Raw genomic sequence first — 18,171 nt, 5'->3', positions numbered from 1 at the left:
ATACACGCTATTCTCTTTTAAAGCCATCCCACTTTTCAACAACTGTGTCAAACTTTTTCAACAAGGGATCGCCCCCGTCATTCCTCTACTTCACTCTCAAGCCTTTTCTAACCTCTTGTTTGCCAAAGTGGTTATTTTAAATAAAAATAAATTATAGAGAAGAAATGGAGCAAAGTATAAAAGGGGAACAAGATATCTTCCCAAGTACAAAAATGAAAAAGAAAAAACCCGGCCTAATGCATCAAAAAGTTTTCTCATAAATAAAATTCTACAACTTTATGACTACTTTATGACTATGTGCAAACATGCTCTCTACAGAAGGGAAGAAATATCCATTTTTTTTCAATAAAAAGATTCTTCTCTTAACAATATTAACTTTATTAATAATAGTAATTAAAAAACTTCATTAATATCACTACTACCACGTAAACCTAGGAAATGCAGGAATCCTATAGCTTTTCATGGTGTAGTAATAAAACTAAATAATAACAACCACATTTATCTCACTAGGATTAGCCATTTAAATTGGAAGCATGGCTGCATGATTTACAAACAACAAATTCCATCACAAACTTAAATTGCAGTAAAACCATAATAATTATATCTAGGATTTCATTAATTTGCTTTTGTGGATAGAAAATAAAAGATCCATTAAAAAATTTAATGTACTATATGGTGAACTATGAAGTACTTTAATTTCCTTTACCAACATTTCTAAAGAAAATTTACCATAAAAGAATATTGATGATGTTTTCATGAATGAATATGCTCTTAAACACCGAATCAATCTTGTGTAAAAAAAAATCAATATTTTTTTACCAAAAAATTGCATCCAGGCATTAGTAAGGCACAAAAAATGCCATATTTATCACGTTGGCATTTATCCAATATTTACTAGCAATATAACAGAATCTCATAAGTTTGATCAAATGATAGAAGCAGTTATTACTCCGATCAAAATCATTGACAGTATAACTCTTGATCAAATTGTCGGCAAAAAAGACATATCAAGCTATCAAGTAGCTACGTAGCAACACCATTGTTTGCATGAATAACGTGTGTCTCTAAAAAAAATAAGGATAGATCTCTCCTTAATAGCTCACTCAACACACTTCGTTCTTCCCCCTAAACTTGAATGCATGTCCTCATCTTCCTAACACGCATGTCCTTCCTATTTAAAGCGAAGGCTTCATCTCCTACCAGATCACACCCATCTGATCACTGCCTGCAACAAATCATTGCCCCAACCTACAATTGCCTCAGCCCCAAAGTGGCTTTATCTTGAGGCTCTTCTTCAGGCTCTGTGTACCCTAATAACTACAACCCCAAACACCATGAAAAACCTAATATTTGAGGAGCCTGAAGTAGATATTCCAGGATATGCCTCAAGCGGTTTACGCTATGCCTGGCAATCCATACGAGCCCCGGTGATAATACCGCTCCTAAAACTAGCAGTCATAATATGCTCAATTATGTCAGTCATGCTATTTATTGAACGAGTAGGCATGGCACTCGTAATTTTGGTGGTCAAGGTGCTGAGGATTAAAAAATACACCAAGTACAAGTTGGACGCCATGAAACAGAACATAGAGAGAAACAAAAGATACCCAATGGTGCTGATCCAAATACCTATGTTTAACGAAAAAGAGGTAACTTTTCTTTGTAATTAATAAGTATAGCACATAAAGAAAATGTTAATATGTTATTTGGTATCTAAGCATATTTACCATTTCATATAAGATATATCAAACCCAAAATGTTATGCAAGTTGATCCATCAGTCACTATATGTTTATAATTTTAAACAACCAGGCCAATTCTAAATGCATCCTTTTATCATTTACCAATAGTTGAAAATAATTAAGGCAGGCTTTAAATTGGGAAGAAAAAAAAAACTAGATATTGTGTTTTCAAACATTTCAATGTATCCTGAATATTAATTTGTTTACTCCCAATTTGGCTTTTTTTGTCAATCAGTTGGGGGGTGGGATGGGTTGGTTAATTTTTGCGCTATTTAGCGTTGCCAGCAAAGTCCGGCATCTTTTAGAGATCCTTCACTAAGGGTGTCCTTTTAGATTGTCATTATTCATTATTGTAATATACTCTAGCATTTATCCAATCATGCACATAATAAATCACAGCTAACTGACGAAGTAAAGGAACACAAGTTTATCAAAATAAAGATTGTCGATTAAGATTCATACAGTAATGTCAGTAAATATTAAAGAATAAAGATGAATTACCTTGGCTAAGAAAATTTAATTTCTGTTCCCAGGTTTACAAGCTTTCCATTGGAGCAGTATGCGGACTTTCTTGGCCAGGTGACAGACTCATAGTTCAGGTTCTTGATGACTCAACAAATCAAGTCTTAAGGGTATCCAACTAATCCAGTAAAGCTTCATAGCAGATCTCATATGTTTGTGTGTCTATGAGTGAGCAAAGCTATAATAACCACGTGTTTTCATTTCATGCAGGAATTAGTCGAATTAGAGTGTCACAAATGGATTGAGAAAGGTGTGAATGTCAAGTATGAAACAAGGAGCAATCGCAATGGTTACAAGGCAGGTGCCCTAAAAGAGGGATTACAGAAGCAATATGTTGAGGATTGCGAGTTTGTAGCAATATTTGATGCAGATTTCCAACCAGATCCAGATTTTCTTTGGAAGACAATTCCTTACCTTCTTGAGAACCCAAAGTTGGGTTTGGTTCAAGCAAGATGGAAATTTGGTAAGTAACTAGTAATATCACCACCTTGTAAAATTGTGTGCAGACACATCAGTGTGATAGCATGCCTTACTAAAGAGTCCAGTAAATCAACATTTTTTAACACCATTTCCATGTCTGCACAGTTAATTCAGAGGAATGTATGATGACGCGGCTTCAAGAGATGTCACTTGATTATCATTTTAGTGTTGAACAGGAAGTGGGCTCCTCAACATACTCATTCTTTGGATTTAATGGTAAGTCAAGATACTCGCCAAACAAAATTCAGACAAGCACATTTGTAGATCAGCTTATATAACATGATTTAAAACATGCAGGAACAGCGGGAATTTGGCGGATTCAAGCAATAAAAGACGCTGGAGGATGGAAAGACCGGACCACAGTGGAAGATATGGACCTTGCAGTTAGGGCAAGCCTGAAGGGTTGGGAATTTGTTTTCGTCGGCGATGTAAAAGTAAGTCATCCATAATTGACTAATATCTTCGGTACAATAGTGTTTAAGCTTGAATACTTCATAAACCACACCTTTCTCATAACGGGAAAAATTTGTTGCTTACTAGGTCAAAAATGAACTACCAAGTACATTTAAAGCATACAGATATCAGCAGCACAGGTGGTCATGCGGTCCAGCTAATCTCCTTAAGAAAATGACAAAAGAAATCCTCTTCTGCAAAGTACGTAAACTCTAATTTCCTCAATAACTAAAACCAAAGTCAATCCCTTGTGGAATCAACATTTAATCTTACAAACTAATTGAAATTTATATCACATGTATTATCCAGAGGGTATCGCTTCTGAAGAGACTTCATCTTATCTATGCTTTCTTCTTTGTGAGGAAAATAATTGCACATTGGGTGACGTTCTTCTTTTACTGCATAGTAATACCAGCTTGTGTGGTTGTTCCAGAAGTAAGTCTCACAAAAAAAGTTGCCATATATATCCCAGCAACCATTACAATTCTAAATGCAGTCTCCACCCCAAGGTAATTGGTTTCCAGCTATTTAAAATTATTTAATTTCCCTCAGTTATTTTGATTATTCTATACTCACTTATACATGGGACAGATCAGTGCATCTACTAGTACTCTGGATACTCTTTGAGAATGTCATGTCACTCCATCGAACTAAAGCAGCAATTATAGGACTATTGGAAGCAAACCGTGTCAATGAATGGGTTGTGACAGAGAAGCTTGGAAATACGATGAAACAAAGAAACAATGCTAGGCCATCAACATCAAGAAGTCCATGGTTTCGAATTACAGAAAGGTACCAGCTGCTTTGTAATCAGTCTCTCTAAATAAAGTAATTTATTCAACAAACACAACAGTTTTCCATTGAATCATTGAACAAGTAAATACATGATATATATAATTCAGGTATTTTAAAATAAATACAGAATGCAAAGAAAAAAGCAAGCAGGATACAATTAATATTTTTATTGCTCTTTTATATCAATTTGAACTTATGGATGATGTTATAGACACTAGAAAGCATGGTAAAGAATGCATATACAGTATTTAATTCCTTAATACTTCAGCTGATGCATACTAATGGGCTTTTATTATAATCAACAGGATCCACCCATTGGAGATTATCGTTGGGATGTATATGTTGCACTGTGCAATCTATGATCTACTCTTCGGACGCGATCATTTCTATTTGTATCTGTTGTTGCAGGCAGGGGCTTTCTTTACAATGGGATTTGGGATAGTGGGAACAATTGTACCCAACTAAAGCTTAAAGGCAATGATCAATTGAACTATTAGTGTCTCAGTCTGTTGTGTATTGTGTATGCAGAACTACTGGTTTAATGTTATACCCGTGAGCATATAACGGGAAGCAGTGAGTAATTACCTATCTAGTAGAACCAAACCATATGGTGGAAGGAACTCTTCGTATTCAAGCATACCAGGCAGAATAAAAGTATATATACATGTTTATATATGAAGAAATGAGTGTATTGTCCGTCCAACATTGTAATATTATGAGTGTATTGTATTGTCCGTTCAATATTGTAATATTATATTTGTGAATAAAAATTGGGGGAACTACCCCTTAGTTTCTTTCTTTTCTGAAACCAACTCAGTCTTACGATGGAGGTGTGCATTAAACACACCAAAATATAAAACAGTAAGATAGAAGCATGTGCAAAACAAACCAAAATATTGAAATAATTAAGGTGGCATAAAATTGGAAACTAATCATCCTATTACATCATGATGCTCAAGTTCCAACATTAACTAGGAGACAAATCCTATGTGGTCATTTCCTCTTGCTCACTTCTCTTATTTCCCAGACAAGGGAAAATGATTTGAACTTTAGGCTAAGTGGAAGGAAGCAATCAAGATGTACATCATTAGACTACTTTCCAATTTTAGGTAAATGAACCTATAAACCTCTCAAGTAAAACCAGATCTAGAAAAAAGAACTTTACATACATGAGATATGACCTACTCTTTCAGTAATATTTCTCCAAAAAAAAAAATGCATTTATAAAGGGATGAAGCCCGACATATATGCGACGTTAAAATATTGTTATTACGTAGTTAATCCAAGAAAACTATGCCACATCAAACATGTCGATGTTTTAGGATAACGGGAATAGGAAAAGTTAGAGAAATCAGTTAATTAAACAGTTATGGAATTCTATTCACCATTTTCTTTCAGAATTTTTCTAGGTTCGAAACACAAAATACTGCTGCAACTTTTCTGGTTCAATGACCATAATTTTTTTTGTAGATGTAGCAAGAAAAACATTTAGACTGCCATCCTCTTCTAAGAGAAGCATGCAGTAGCATTCCCCAAAGGCTACCTTAAAAAACTTCAACATGTTTAATAATTTGTTCCAATTAATGAAACATCGAAGCTTCGATCATCCGTTTTGTCAAAAGAAAAAAGCTTAAATCATCATACTTCATTAACATGGAATATTATATGTGCGCTAGCATTCTAAGTTAATACAGACTCATGCCAAGACTTGTTAATTTGTACCGAACACAACGTACGGCATTATGCTCCTTTCCTCATATCACATTTACTACTCCCTCCGTCACTAATTATAACATCCTTTACAAAAAATTGGTTGTCACTAAACATAAGACCCTATACAAATTTCTAGATGCATTTATTACTCTTTTCCCAAATATATCCCTTATTAATACTACCAATTTGTCTTGGAATATGAAAAGTTAAGACTCAATGTATTCATACATAAAGGATAATGATAATCTAGTAATAGTCACACTCACATTTTAGACAAATTTATTAGTCCAACAACTTTTCTTAATACCCGTGATTTATGTTAGAGGTTCCTATAATAAGGGCTGGAGGGAGTAATTTTAAAGGAAAAACATTAAATACAGAGATGGAATTCACCAGGTAATGGGAAGCATGATAAGATTCTAACCAAATAATTTTTAAATTATCTGGAAAAATAAAATGAATAAACAAATCATTAGCATTTCAACTTTTCTAAATAAAACTAATCATATAGCATAGTGTTAGGATAAAAGAATAAATGTGAACAAAAGTAGTTCGGATTACTTAGAGTAGCTGATTAATAGTTAGAAGGGGTATCAATTAGATAAATAGGAGAGATAAGGATAAAATGGATTCATAATTAATAGTTGCAATGGATTCATAATTAAATTTGATAGTTGCATGTGAAAGGGGGGATCCTTTTTAAAGGGAATACCCTTGGAGAAGATACCTATGTCCTATTCACTTTCATTCATTTAATATATAGAATGCCTTTCTAAAATTCGGAAGAGATAATACCAACTCATCGAAACTTGTTTAAGGCCACAAATAAAGATAAAATGGAAAGATCATCATATGGATGACCAAGGTTGAAGGCAGCAATCTAGAGCTGAAAGAAAATTGATTTTACCAACTGTAAACCTCCAACTTTAATCATCTTTAGTATGGTAGATTATGGAGAAAAGCTTTCAATCGAAAGTTTGAAAGGATCTATATTACAAAATGAAATATTCAAATCATTATTTCTAGCTAAAAAATATCCTTATTGAGCATAGTGCTCTATAAACATATATAGAAACACATGCGGGGGAGAGGAGAGTACTAAATTAAAAAATTAAAGTGAATGAAATACCAATAATGAAACAAAATACATACAAAAAATTCAAATTCTGATTTACTTTAGATCATCTAGTTTAACCTCGTATTGTTCACCAGTGGAGAGAATTTTGACACGAACCATACCCCTTTGCCACTCAGAATTTCCTACTAATACCAGACGCTCAGCATTTGTTCTGGCAGCACGTTTGAACACCCTAAAGGGGAATAAAGAGGATAAATCTTATCAGAAGACTGACGGAGTTTTCAAGTATGATTTAAGTGCCGTGTGCCATAACTACCATAGTTAGCACGATTCAACTCTCTTTATTACTGTGCAAGTTTGTTTCTTTAGTTTCCTGTAGTTAGGATAAATTTGATTTGTATAAATTTTATTGCATATTATTTCCTCAAAGTTTCTTAATCAAACAGATATGATATATTGCATATTGGGTGCGTTTGTTTTAGCTTTAAAAAGAATAGATTTTGTGTTAAAAGAATCTAGAGATTAATTTTTAGAGATTTTAAAAAAAATCTGAAGTTATTTTTGTTTGTCTACTACCCATAAAAATCCATTTTTCAAAGAAAATGAGTTTTAACATGTACATGTGTTACCTCCTTGTTTAAAAAAAAAAATAGATTTTGAGAAAAGCTAATCCTAATAGCTTTTCATTTTAGAGTCAAAATAGATTTTTTTGATAAAATGATTTTTCTAAAAATCCTAAACAAACACTTAAAAATGAAAAAAAGTGATTTTTTTAAGGAAAAAAATAGATTTTTTTTGGAAAAAATCCAAAAAAAAAAAAAAAACGGACCCATTGTCAACACCCTCTGTACTTTTAATCGAAAAAAACATATTATGGCCTTTATCCTCTCTTTTCAATTAAAAGGAGAAGAAAACTATAACACCGAAAGTGTTTTCCTGCTAGGTGTTACTACACCAATCAAATGATGGCACGATACCTTAAAGCCCTAACATATACTGTGTAAAAAAATAGACCAAAAATTAAACAAAAATGACAAGGATTTCATACCATTTAAGTGGTTTGCTTTCCAAAACTAAGTCAACACTCTGTCCTTTTTCTCTGAGAATGTTAGCAGCCATAGCAGCACACCCTTGAAGTTCTTCATCCAAGGCACAAACAATGTTATGTACTTGCAAGCTGAGCTCTGGTAGAAGACCCTTCTCTCTGAGCAACTGTTGCATAAAACAAAGTTGGAGCATAGTTGAAAAAGGAGGCAAACAAAGTCTACTTACCAGTATTAAAAAGGTAAGATATCAGTTGGCAGCAAAAATCAGCATTAACAACAAAAAAAAAAAACTGACTTTAATGCAATACGCCAAATATTACAGTGTTGCGTGCCCCGATAATCATACTGCATGTAGGTAAAGGGTTTCCAGAGTAAACCCAAAACACCTTTGTAGATGTATATCACCTTTAACTAGTGATAAATAGAAATTATAAAAGAATCAGGAGTTCAATACATCCCACTAGTATGGTGGGTTGTGTTTCGATGGAGAATTTCATCTTTTGAGGGAATTCAAAATGCAAGGGAAAATGGGAATTAAATTACATCAATTCAATTTTTTTTTCATTTGTAAAATTACTGGTTTGGGTATTTATTTGGAGAATTAAAATTTTGCTGTCCATGCAACAATTCTTATGAATTAAAAGTTGTGAATGCATTTTTTATACATGTGGAGAACGTCTACAACTCTATCATTGTAATGCATTTCAAGTTGCCAAGTCCCTAATGGGCAATTTTGCTGTCCATGCAACAATTCTTATGAATTAAAAGTTGTGAAGGCATTTTTTATACATGTGGAGAACGTCTACAACTCTATCATTGTAATGCATTTCAAGTTGCCAAGTCCCTAATGGGCAATTTTGCTGTCCATGCAACAATTCTTATGAATTAAAAGTTGTGAATGCATTTTTTATACATGTGGAGAACATCTACAACTCTATCATTGTAATGCATTTCAAGTTGCCAAGTCCCTAATGGGCATTGCCCAAAACAATCTTTCAGCAAGTCTGTTCTTCCCAAAAGCAAAAACACATTTATACCCAAGTATCAGGATGTAATAAAATATTAAGGTCAGATATTTCATCAAACAGCATCTGAACCATAAGAGCATAAATATGTGTGGTGGCATTTCAAGTTTAAAGCCACTGCCTCGGCGGCAACCGATAATTGGTTCCACATGAGTGGCATTACTCGCCTACGGTGCCAAATGAGGCACCGGTGCTTTGCTTGTTTTTTAATTTTTTGTACTAAAGGCCTTTTCAATGAGTAGGACCCATTTAGAGTATATTGTGAGATTTATGGGACCCATTTGAGAGTTTTGGATGGGTGGTATGGATATTTAGAAAATGTGGTTGAGTTTTTTTTTTTTTTTGAGCAAGTGGTTGAGTTGTTTAAATAATTGGAAAGTGTGAAATAATATAATATATTGAGTGGCGTCCATTTATACCACCAAATTGGGTGGCATGGATTGGGTGCTCTAAGGAAATTATCGTAAGAAGAGACCATGACCATGGGAATTCTTATAAAAGCACTATTATGGTTTGATATACTTAATATGGTGGCTTCCCATTACTGAGAAGTTATAGACTTACTTCGACTATGACAGCATCACCAAATCCAAAACCACAAGCAGGAATGTCATCAGCACCAAAAGTTGAGAACAAATGATCATATCGACCACCACCACAGATAGCTCGGAGCTTTCCTTCACGGTCAAAACCCTACTGAAGAATTCGATCATTTGAAAGAGGGAAAGAAAAAACAACAGCAAATTTATACCATAGTTACAAATTAACACAACAATAGGAACCATTGCGATCAACAATGCCATCTGTTTTTCATATTGTGTAACTGCAATGGGAAGCATGGTGAAAATTCAATTTGGTTGCAACAAAATAATGCCGGAAAAACTTTGGTATTTTGATCAAGCAATAGCAGTATATAAAGTTGTCTGTGTAGTATGTAGTACATACTGTCTTTTCCTTTCTTGTTTTTTATAAAGTAAATAATTCATTAAGGAAAAAAAATTACAGAATGAGAGGAAACAAATTGCTTTATGCATTTTATCTTCTTTCAAATCATGAAATAATGTTATCTCCAAGGATCTTACATGCCAAAGCCGCTGGCTTCATCAATTTGAATGTATCATACTCTTTGCCTACATGTTACATGAGTATGTATGAACTTCACAGTATCTTGCGAAAAATTACAAAGCACTTTTTTTGTCAAAATTCATTTAAACCAAGAATATGGATTATTTAATCATGAACCTCAGCCTTTATTTGCCAAACTCGGTAATCATGCATGTGTTGAGTGCAATTAAGTGTACCATAAGAATATAAATTAGAAAATACATGCCCGAAAAAATTTCTAAATATTTGAATAAACCTTTCGACACACTTGTCACAAAATCAGGTCATGGTCCAATGAGAAATGTGTCAAGTAACGCAACATAGGTAAGCCAAAAGCAAGAGTTTTGCTCAAGATGATCCAAAACTATGTATACTAGTGCAAACAATACTATCTATTTGGTATTAGCCATGATGAACGCCTGACCTCAAAGACAATGCCAGTGTAATAAGCAAGGCCACGAACAACTGATGCATCAAGTTGAAGCCATTTGGAGTAACCAAACTTTTCAGCCAGTGAGAATAGCTGTTTGAGATCAGCAATTGCCTCCCCACTCCCTCCGAGCCTCTCTAAATTCAACCAAATTGAGATTTCATGTAAGTTTTACACTTGTTTTTAACAACCTAATACAGGCAAGTTGTTTATAACCTAATAATGGAGAGAGTATATGAAATTTATGGTGCTGCAAACGGGCTTCAAGAAATAGGCAAAGAAACTGGGTTTTTTAATCTAACACGAGAGATATGATATACAACAACAATCAAGCCTTATCCCACTAAGTGGGGTCGGCTGAGAGTGATATGATTTGCCAAAAAAAATTGGAAAAAAAAAAAAAAAAAAACTCTGCCAAAGCATAAATGACAGCAAGTAGCACACCCAATAATAATATGAAAGAGGTCAAACTCTGATACTCTCAAGCTAAACAAGTTTCCAAAATCTTGTCCAGAATATTTTGGGAAAATGAAGCTTCCGTCAACAAGTGAAAAAAATAAAATCCTTCACTACGGAAAGGGATAAACTCTTTCATTAGCATGCATAACTCGGGAAATGATAAATTTGCATCAGAGAGAGATCACATCTATGTTCTTACATTCATAAACCTAATCTCAAAATCTCTAACACAAAGTTACAGCTGGCTATTATTTGTGTTTTTCATGCATTGACTACGAAATATACAACTTTCAGGAAATTTGTCATACTGTTGCAAAATTTTCAGAATCAATTTAATGTACAGAGCGAACCTTCTAACTCGGTCAATGACTTTACAGAAAGAACTTGCAATAGCTCCTGGACAGCCTCCTGTGATAGACCAAGAGCTTTCAACTCTTTCTTTATCTCATCAACTGGAATTTTCTCAATCTGTATAAAATTGAAAATGATATTTTTTATTTTTTATTAAATACATATTTCACTCATAGCATGGCCGCCATACCTAAATCTAAAGTAGACAAGGAAAAATGTGAGAATATGAAATTTCAGTAACTACAGAGACGGACATGAAATAATAGTGGGGTAAAAGTAATATGGATCCAAAAATAACAGAATAGAGGATAATGGATGACCACCCCATATGAAAGCTTAGGACCAATAAAAATACCATTAAAAATTCACATGTAAAAGTTTGGAAAAAAGACCACATGAATGGCTATCATGATGATCAGCTAACCATATTTAATTTTTTTAGGAACAAACAAGGATCGGGAGTTTTAGAGCTCCATCTACAATTATTAAATATAAACCATAATAAAACCAATATGCATAACTCACTTTATCAATAATGACGCAAACCTTGCCAAACATATTTTCAGGTATTGAATAACACTTCAATACTTCTTGTAGAACCTGCAACAAAGGTAGATATACAACAAAATGACAAGGTATCGTTAAACTAAAGCCATACCTAGAACCACATGAATAGGTTAAAATGAAAGTATTAAATGTTGTTTATTGTAGACTGTGCTAACTTACAAAATTGAAACAAACTACAAGCAAAAAAATGAACAAACTGATGACACTTCACAACATGTTATAACTGCATCATTAAATGGAGAAAAACAAGCATGATGCCCAAAAGAATCCTCGATAACAACCGTAGCAAGGAATTGAAAAATGTAATGTTGTCCACAAGTATATAGGGTGTAGATCTATAGTATCCCTGAGTCCTTGCACAATTTAACCAAGCTTTGACAACACAATATGATAGCAATAAACCTTCAGCCCTCTGTTGCTGCCCTTAGCACATCTATTAAATCTACACACATCTAATATTTAATATTCATATTCATTAAATTTGAAGCCAGAAGCACCACATAGCAAATTATCAGCTTTTTAGAAGCATATCATGGCATGTTGTGCATCTTTAAGTAATATTAATTAATACAAACTCCTTGATCATATAACTTGTGGAGAAGTGGAAATGCAATAAAACAGCACTGTGGAAGGAAACTTGATCCATCATTCATAAAAAGAAAATAAAACCCGCACCTTTCGACTAGAAACCTTAAATCCAACATCTGATTCTGTAATTCCTATTCGTTTGAAGAAAGAAACAATGGAAGATATAAGCTCTGCTTCAGCCTACATTGTTGAAAATAAGCATAGTGTTAAAGTCCATATCCAATATTAGAGCCCAATACATTCAATAATATTATTACCGCCATAGTAAAAATAAAAAATAAAAAAAAGCACACAGTATGAACCAGCCACAAAAGTTCATACAAAGCAAGCATAAGAATAATATTTATAAAAAAAAATAAAAAAAATAAAAAAAACTCATTTCATGACTTATTACGGGTAACATTTTCATTACCTTGAGACTCAACTAAAAAAAAAGAAACAGGTTCATCTATTGTCGGAAAAGAAGGGTGGGTGAAAGATAAGAGAGCATTAACTTATCAAAGAATATCTGACCCATAACTGCTATATTAACATAATTAAAATGACATTATCTATTAACTAATAAAACCTCGGTAGTACAAGCTTCCTGGATCAATCATGAAACATCTGACCCCGTTACATAAAAAGATGTGTATACCAGGCAGCACATACATACCATAACCCCAGGAACACCAATGATATCCATATTCCACTGGTAGTGCTCACGGCGACGCCCCCTTGTCATTCTCTCATACCGCCAACATTGTCCAACAGTGAACCACTTCAATGGTAGTGATACGGACTTCCTGAAGAAAAAAGAACAATCATGAAGAAGAGAAGTCAATATTCGCATTCGAGAAAACATGAGTAAATTATATAGGTTAAACTGTAATTTTTAGACATAGACATGAGATCTAAACTGCAGATGTAAGCAAACCTAAAATGGGAATATCAAAATGAATTTTACCCTTTCTGTATCACCAGCCTTGCCAAAGAAGGAGTAAGTTCAGGCCTCAATGCAACACGGCGATTACCTCGATCTTCAAAACAGTACAGCTGCACAATATAAATGTATATAGTTTGATGTTCCATATAATAATAATAATAATAATAATAATAATAATAATAATAATAAAGTGTGTATTTCTTCTCGTCACTATTAATGGAACTTATTTTTAGTAAATATTTGCTATGTTAATGGTAACTTTTTGAAGAATAATTCAAGCATGCTGTTTGTGTGACACAATTGCCATCAAAGCATGGGAGAACTCAATGGATTACCTCTAAATTACCTTACGGCCACATCAAGACTCTGTTCTAGCAAACGCTAACTGCTATTGGATTCAAATAACAAAATAATGCTAACATGACTCGTTGTACATAAGATATTGTCTGGTTCTCACAATGTTATCTGTCCATAAGTAGCATGCAGAATAACAAAGACAAACCTTAACTGCAGAAACACTGAAATACCGGAGTCAATGACCAGAGTTTTTAATGAAAACATAAATGAACTTCTCCAAAGAAATTTTTGAATTCGAAATAATAAATTGTTTCATGATGATATTTGTTGATCACCATGATTTATGAAACCCTGCTTCATCTCCTGCCTCTACACTTACATACAAAGAGGCAAAAGACCTGCCCCAAATTTGTTTACAACTAAAATAATGATGTGTGGAAGCAAGTATCTTTCAAAATCCTGAGAATAAACTTCAAATGAGATATGCTATCATGTACATGATTGACATGGAACAGAAAGGAACATTTGTTATTCCATTGTTTTGGGTGTTTTAAATATAGAATGAGAAAAAGATTTGTTCCATACCATTCTCACAAAATTAAAGGGAAATTAAAATTGGAGAATTTCATGGAATATGATGGAATCCATTCTATTGTATTTTAAGAAATCCAAACAATATAGCTGTTTATGATTCCCATCCAAACTTAAGGAGCCTATTGGTTCCAAGGAAATGGGTGGAAGAGATTATTTACAACTTTAGTTGTTTGGTTCAATTTTTGAGAGAGGGTGGGAGTAAAATCTCTCCAGAGCCAATTTTAGCTACCATAATAAATTAGAGTTAAATAGCATTTTATTAACGTGACATTAAAAATTAAAAGCATGGAAAAATTAATATTAAAATCTCCCTCATTTGTAGGGCCTAATTCAATTGCAATGCTGAGATTGTTAGGCTGGACATTTGCGGTGGTTAGTCAGGTAACCTAGGATCTAACCTTGTCGCGTATGAATTTCCAGGTGGTGTTTGTCATTCCATCTATAGACAAAATAAAAAAATCTCTCTCCCTCCTCTTTAACCATTCCACCCTAACCAAACACAACATTTAAAATCTCTATTCTCCCCCTCCTTGAATCCCCTCCCCTCCCCGTTGAACCAAACTAACCCTAATTCGAAAGAAGTGAAAGAGTTACTACCTGGTCCTTAATCTCCTCTCCTGCTTTCCTAACGAACAATGCCTCCGACTCAAGCACCGGAAAATCAATCTCCTCAAATCCGTACAACCTTGACACCTAAAATCATCGCAACAAACCACAAAAACAATCCATATCAAAACATCCAAATACCTATGAAGCACCAACACAGACACAGACACCAGTAATTATTTAAAAATGACATAATTGAATGTAATCACGTATATATGTGTTTTGTGAAAAGACCTTTGATAAGAAGTATCTGTGCTACATAGCGAAATACAGTAATCAATTATAACCATAAACTATACCTCTTTGAAATTATTAAAAAGCCAATTGCGCAATCGCATTTCTTCGGGCGGGAAATCACGAGTGCCCTTGGGAGGATTCACGTCGATTTTTTTAACTTCACCGGTGACCGGAGGAGTAGGAGACAACGCACCAGACCGACCGCCGCTGGTAGAATCGGTCTCAGCCGCTTGGGAGAGTGCACAGTGGAATCTGACGGTGGAGGATTTGACATTGAACGGGAACGGTGAAGAAGAGAGTTGGTGTGTGACTGAACGGAAAATAGGGTTAATATAGTGATTAAAACGCGGTTGCGAGATGAGGAACGAACGCGAAAATGGAGTTGCAGGCATTGCTGTGAATGTGAGTGCAGCTAGCTTGAGGATGGAAATGCAAGAGAGTTGGATGATGGAAAATTGCTTTTTTGACATAAGATGACTTACTATTGATACAAATAATTTACATAGGAAACAACGCTACTAGAATAAGCGGCGGCAATTAACTATCGTTCACACCAGTAACAGAACAGTCTACACTGTTTTACCTATAATTTTAACGGTAATTTTGGAGGAAATCAAACTGAAACAACAACATCCAACAGTCACAAACATCAACATTTCATAGGTTATCAATTATTCGGTAACATTACACAAAATCGATAATGCGTTAACGTTTCACAATTGTTTGAAATTCGTCAAATTTTTCACATTATGCAACACAATACACGTAATGTGCATTAATTACTAATAAATGTGAAACTCAAATATATATATATATATATATAGTTAAAGGTTGGTTACATATCACCCAAAAAAATTGGTCATTGCATTATATATCCCAAAAAATACGTCGGCGCGTATCGACCAAAAAACGGATTAACACCGACCAAAAAGTGTCATATTTCATATAACAAAAGCAAATCATCTAAATGTTCCGGAACATCTTCAAATTCTTCGTTTCCTTTAACCGGAGTGTGAACAAACATAATTGGATTGTCTTCATTTGTTGGTTTTTTTGGTGGAACCGGTCTCTCTTTATCCTCAATCTCCATGAGTGCTCGGAAACGATCGTGTTGATCCAAGAATTCATAATCTCATGCTTTTGCCCCATCGCTCCTATGATTTCTCCACTTCGTGGATGATGGAGGTAATGGACAATCATCTTTCAACGAAAGAATGACAAAATGATTTGGGATTAAACCAAGGCAAATCATGTTGCTTTTCGGATTAACCGGAGGCGCACCTCTAAGTGGGAAAAAAGTCTCGGAGAATCCAATATCAATGGTAGTCATCTCCACCACCGGCCTATTGTAACAAGATGCAACGATATGTCCCATATCCGGCAATGTCAACCATTTGTCGGGAGGTGCAAAGCTACTAGGATTTTTGGGATGATGCAATCCATCCAAAATGTACTTGTAACGGTTCGCGCTCGCATATACCTCGATGTATTTGTTCATATGCTCTTTCAACTCTTTAATAAGTGCTCTCCGCACCATAACATGACTTCCTTCCGTCAAACCCACGTGTTCGGCAATAGCCTAAACCCACGATGTCCGTCACCAATAACATCTACAATTCCTTCAATGTATGGTCTCATGAATTTTGGCATGTAATACATAGGATTCGATGGATCATAATTTCTTGAAACCAAGCTACGCTTAGGAACCGAAACCGGAAAAATGGCAATGCGAGCACCTTTTCTTTTAGGTTGTGAAGATTTTTTTCGTGGTGAAGATTGACTTTCCAGATGTTGAGAATCAATAGTCTCCCAGTTAGATGGGATCCTATGTGTAGTTTTGATTTTTTTGGGAGCTCCTTTGGTTGGCACCTTTTTTGGAGATGGTGATAACATTGTGGTCTCCGGAAACGCTAACAATCGCATACCCTCTTTGATTTCTAGTTTCATTTGGATCAGAACTCTTTCGAGACATTATTGGATACCACGCCACTCCTCCGCGACCGAAAACAAATCTTCATTACTTTCTTCTTCACCTATATACAACTTATGCCAATGCGGGTGTATCTCATCCAATCGAATGGGCTTGTTGTGACAGATTTTCATAGCAATGAAGCATGCACAGGTTAGGCCATACGACGTCCTTTGAACATAGCCCCAAGTTTTCTTCTCGATGCACAAGGTTTTCCTAGCACGCGCTTCAAGAAGAAAAAAACAAATAAACCACTAAAAGTTTGAGCAAATGAAAACTAACATTTTGTTTAATGGTGGGAAAGGTGTCAAAAGCGGTCGATTTAAACAAATTGACATGAAATATTTTTTGGTTACAAAAAATTTAGGGTGAGGGGATGGTGCCCCAGTCCAAGGCAGGGAAGACCTTCGGGCTCAAAGAGCACTTACAAAAGGTAATTACATTTACCTCCCTCCAAAGACACTAGCGGGGCTCGAACCCGGGTTCTCTCGGATTCAAGACCTGTCTTTTTACCACTAGACCAAGACTTGTCCTTTTGACATTGTATGCCTTGTCGTTGTACGCGAACCTTGAGAATTTGAGGGAAGTCAAACTAATGTTTTTATTAAGAAATCAAACTAACCTAGCGAAATTGACATTGAGGAGAATTGAGCATGTGACTTCGAGAGAAGCACACTCTAATGCATCAATCCAACAACATTAAATCAACAAAATTAGATTTCAATAATTTAATGTTAAACAACATCGACTTCTAATTTGAGGTCAAACAATTGAAATATTCCATTCGATCCTTATTAAAAGAAGAAAAACCAAGTAACATCAAAACCAATGTATCATTAACTTTTGAAATATTTTTACAAGTATATCCTTATAAAAAGCTGTGAAAAAAGAGATAGAAAAATATTTTAAACAATAATTATATCTTAAAAGTTACGACATTTTCTTGTATACAAGACCAAAATTATTTTTTTAAAAAATATATTTATTCTTATAATAAAAACTAGAGAAAGTATGTAATTGTGTGGTGCATTTATAATGAGAAATCCATATCCGGGTTTTTGCAATAATGTTATCATCTGTTCAAAACTTTTTTTTGGGGTGGCAAATTTTAGCCCTTGTCTAGTTAGCTGGCAGCATACATAATAATGTTGTAACTTTTATCCCTTGCGATAGAAGAAATCCGCTAAGATT

At 34.5% G+C, this 18,171-nt stretch overlaps 2 protein-coding genes across 2 annotated transcripts; one reads left to right on the top strand and one right to left on the bottom strand.

The window, feature by feature from the left end:
* The first annotated feature begins 1,134 nt into the window (after positions 1-1,134).
* On the top strand, positions 1,135-4,597 carry LOC25499325 (glucomannan 4-beta-mannosyltransferase 1). Its single transcript, XM_013594550.3, has 9 exons — positions 1,135-1,649; positions 2,275-2,373; positions 2,474-2,726; positions 2,849-2,959; positions 3,041-3,177; positions 3,284-3,397; positions 3,506-3,705; positions 3,788-3,988; positions 4,297-4,597. Exons 1-9 carry the CDS (start codon positions 1,335-1,337, stop codon positions 4,454-4,456), a joined length of 1,590 nt encoding a protein of 529 aa, XP_013450004.1. The 5' UTR covers positions 1,135-1,334; the 3' UTR covers positions 4,457-4,597.
* A 2,020-nt stretch (positions 4,598-6,617) lies between these two features.
* LOC25499324 (histidine--tRNA ligase, chloroplastic/mitochondrial) lies at positions 6,618-15,479 on the bottom strand. The gene is made up of 11 exons (XM_013594549.3): positions 15,074-15,479; positions 14,766-14,861; positions 13,299-13,387; positions 13,008-13,137; positions 12,440-12,532; positions 11,723-11,797; positions 11,197-11,314; positions 10,382-10,524; positions 9,418-9,546; positions 7,831-7,994; positions 6,618-7,014 (listed from the first exon to the last, which is right to left on the bottom strand). Exons 1-11 carry the CDS (start codon positions 15,401-15,403, stop codon positions 6,876-6,878), a joined length of 1,506 nt encoding a protein of 501 aa, XP_013450003.3. The 5' UTR covers positions 15,404-15,479; the 3' UTR covers positions 6,618-6,875.
* Positions 15,480-18,171: the final 2,692 nt, after the last annotated feature.

The sequence above is a fragment of the Medicago truncatula genome, chromosome 7, assembly GCF_003473485.1.
Source record: "Medicago truncatula cultivar Jemalong A17 chromosome 7, MtrunA17r5.0-ANR, whole genome shotgun sequence".
Classification (NCBI taxonomy): domain Eukaryota; kingdom Viridiplantae; phylum Streptophyta; class Magnoliopsida; order Fabales; family Fabaceae; genus Medicago; species Medicago truncatula.
This window is presented reverse-complemented; position numbering and strand designations above follow the sequence as displayed.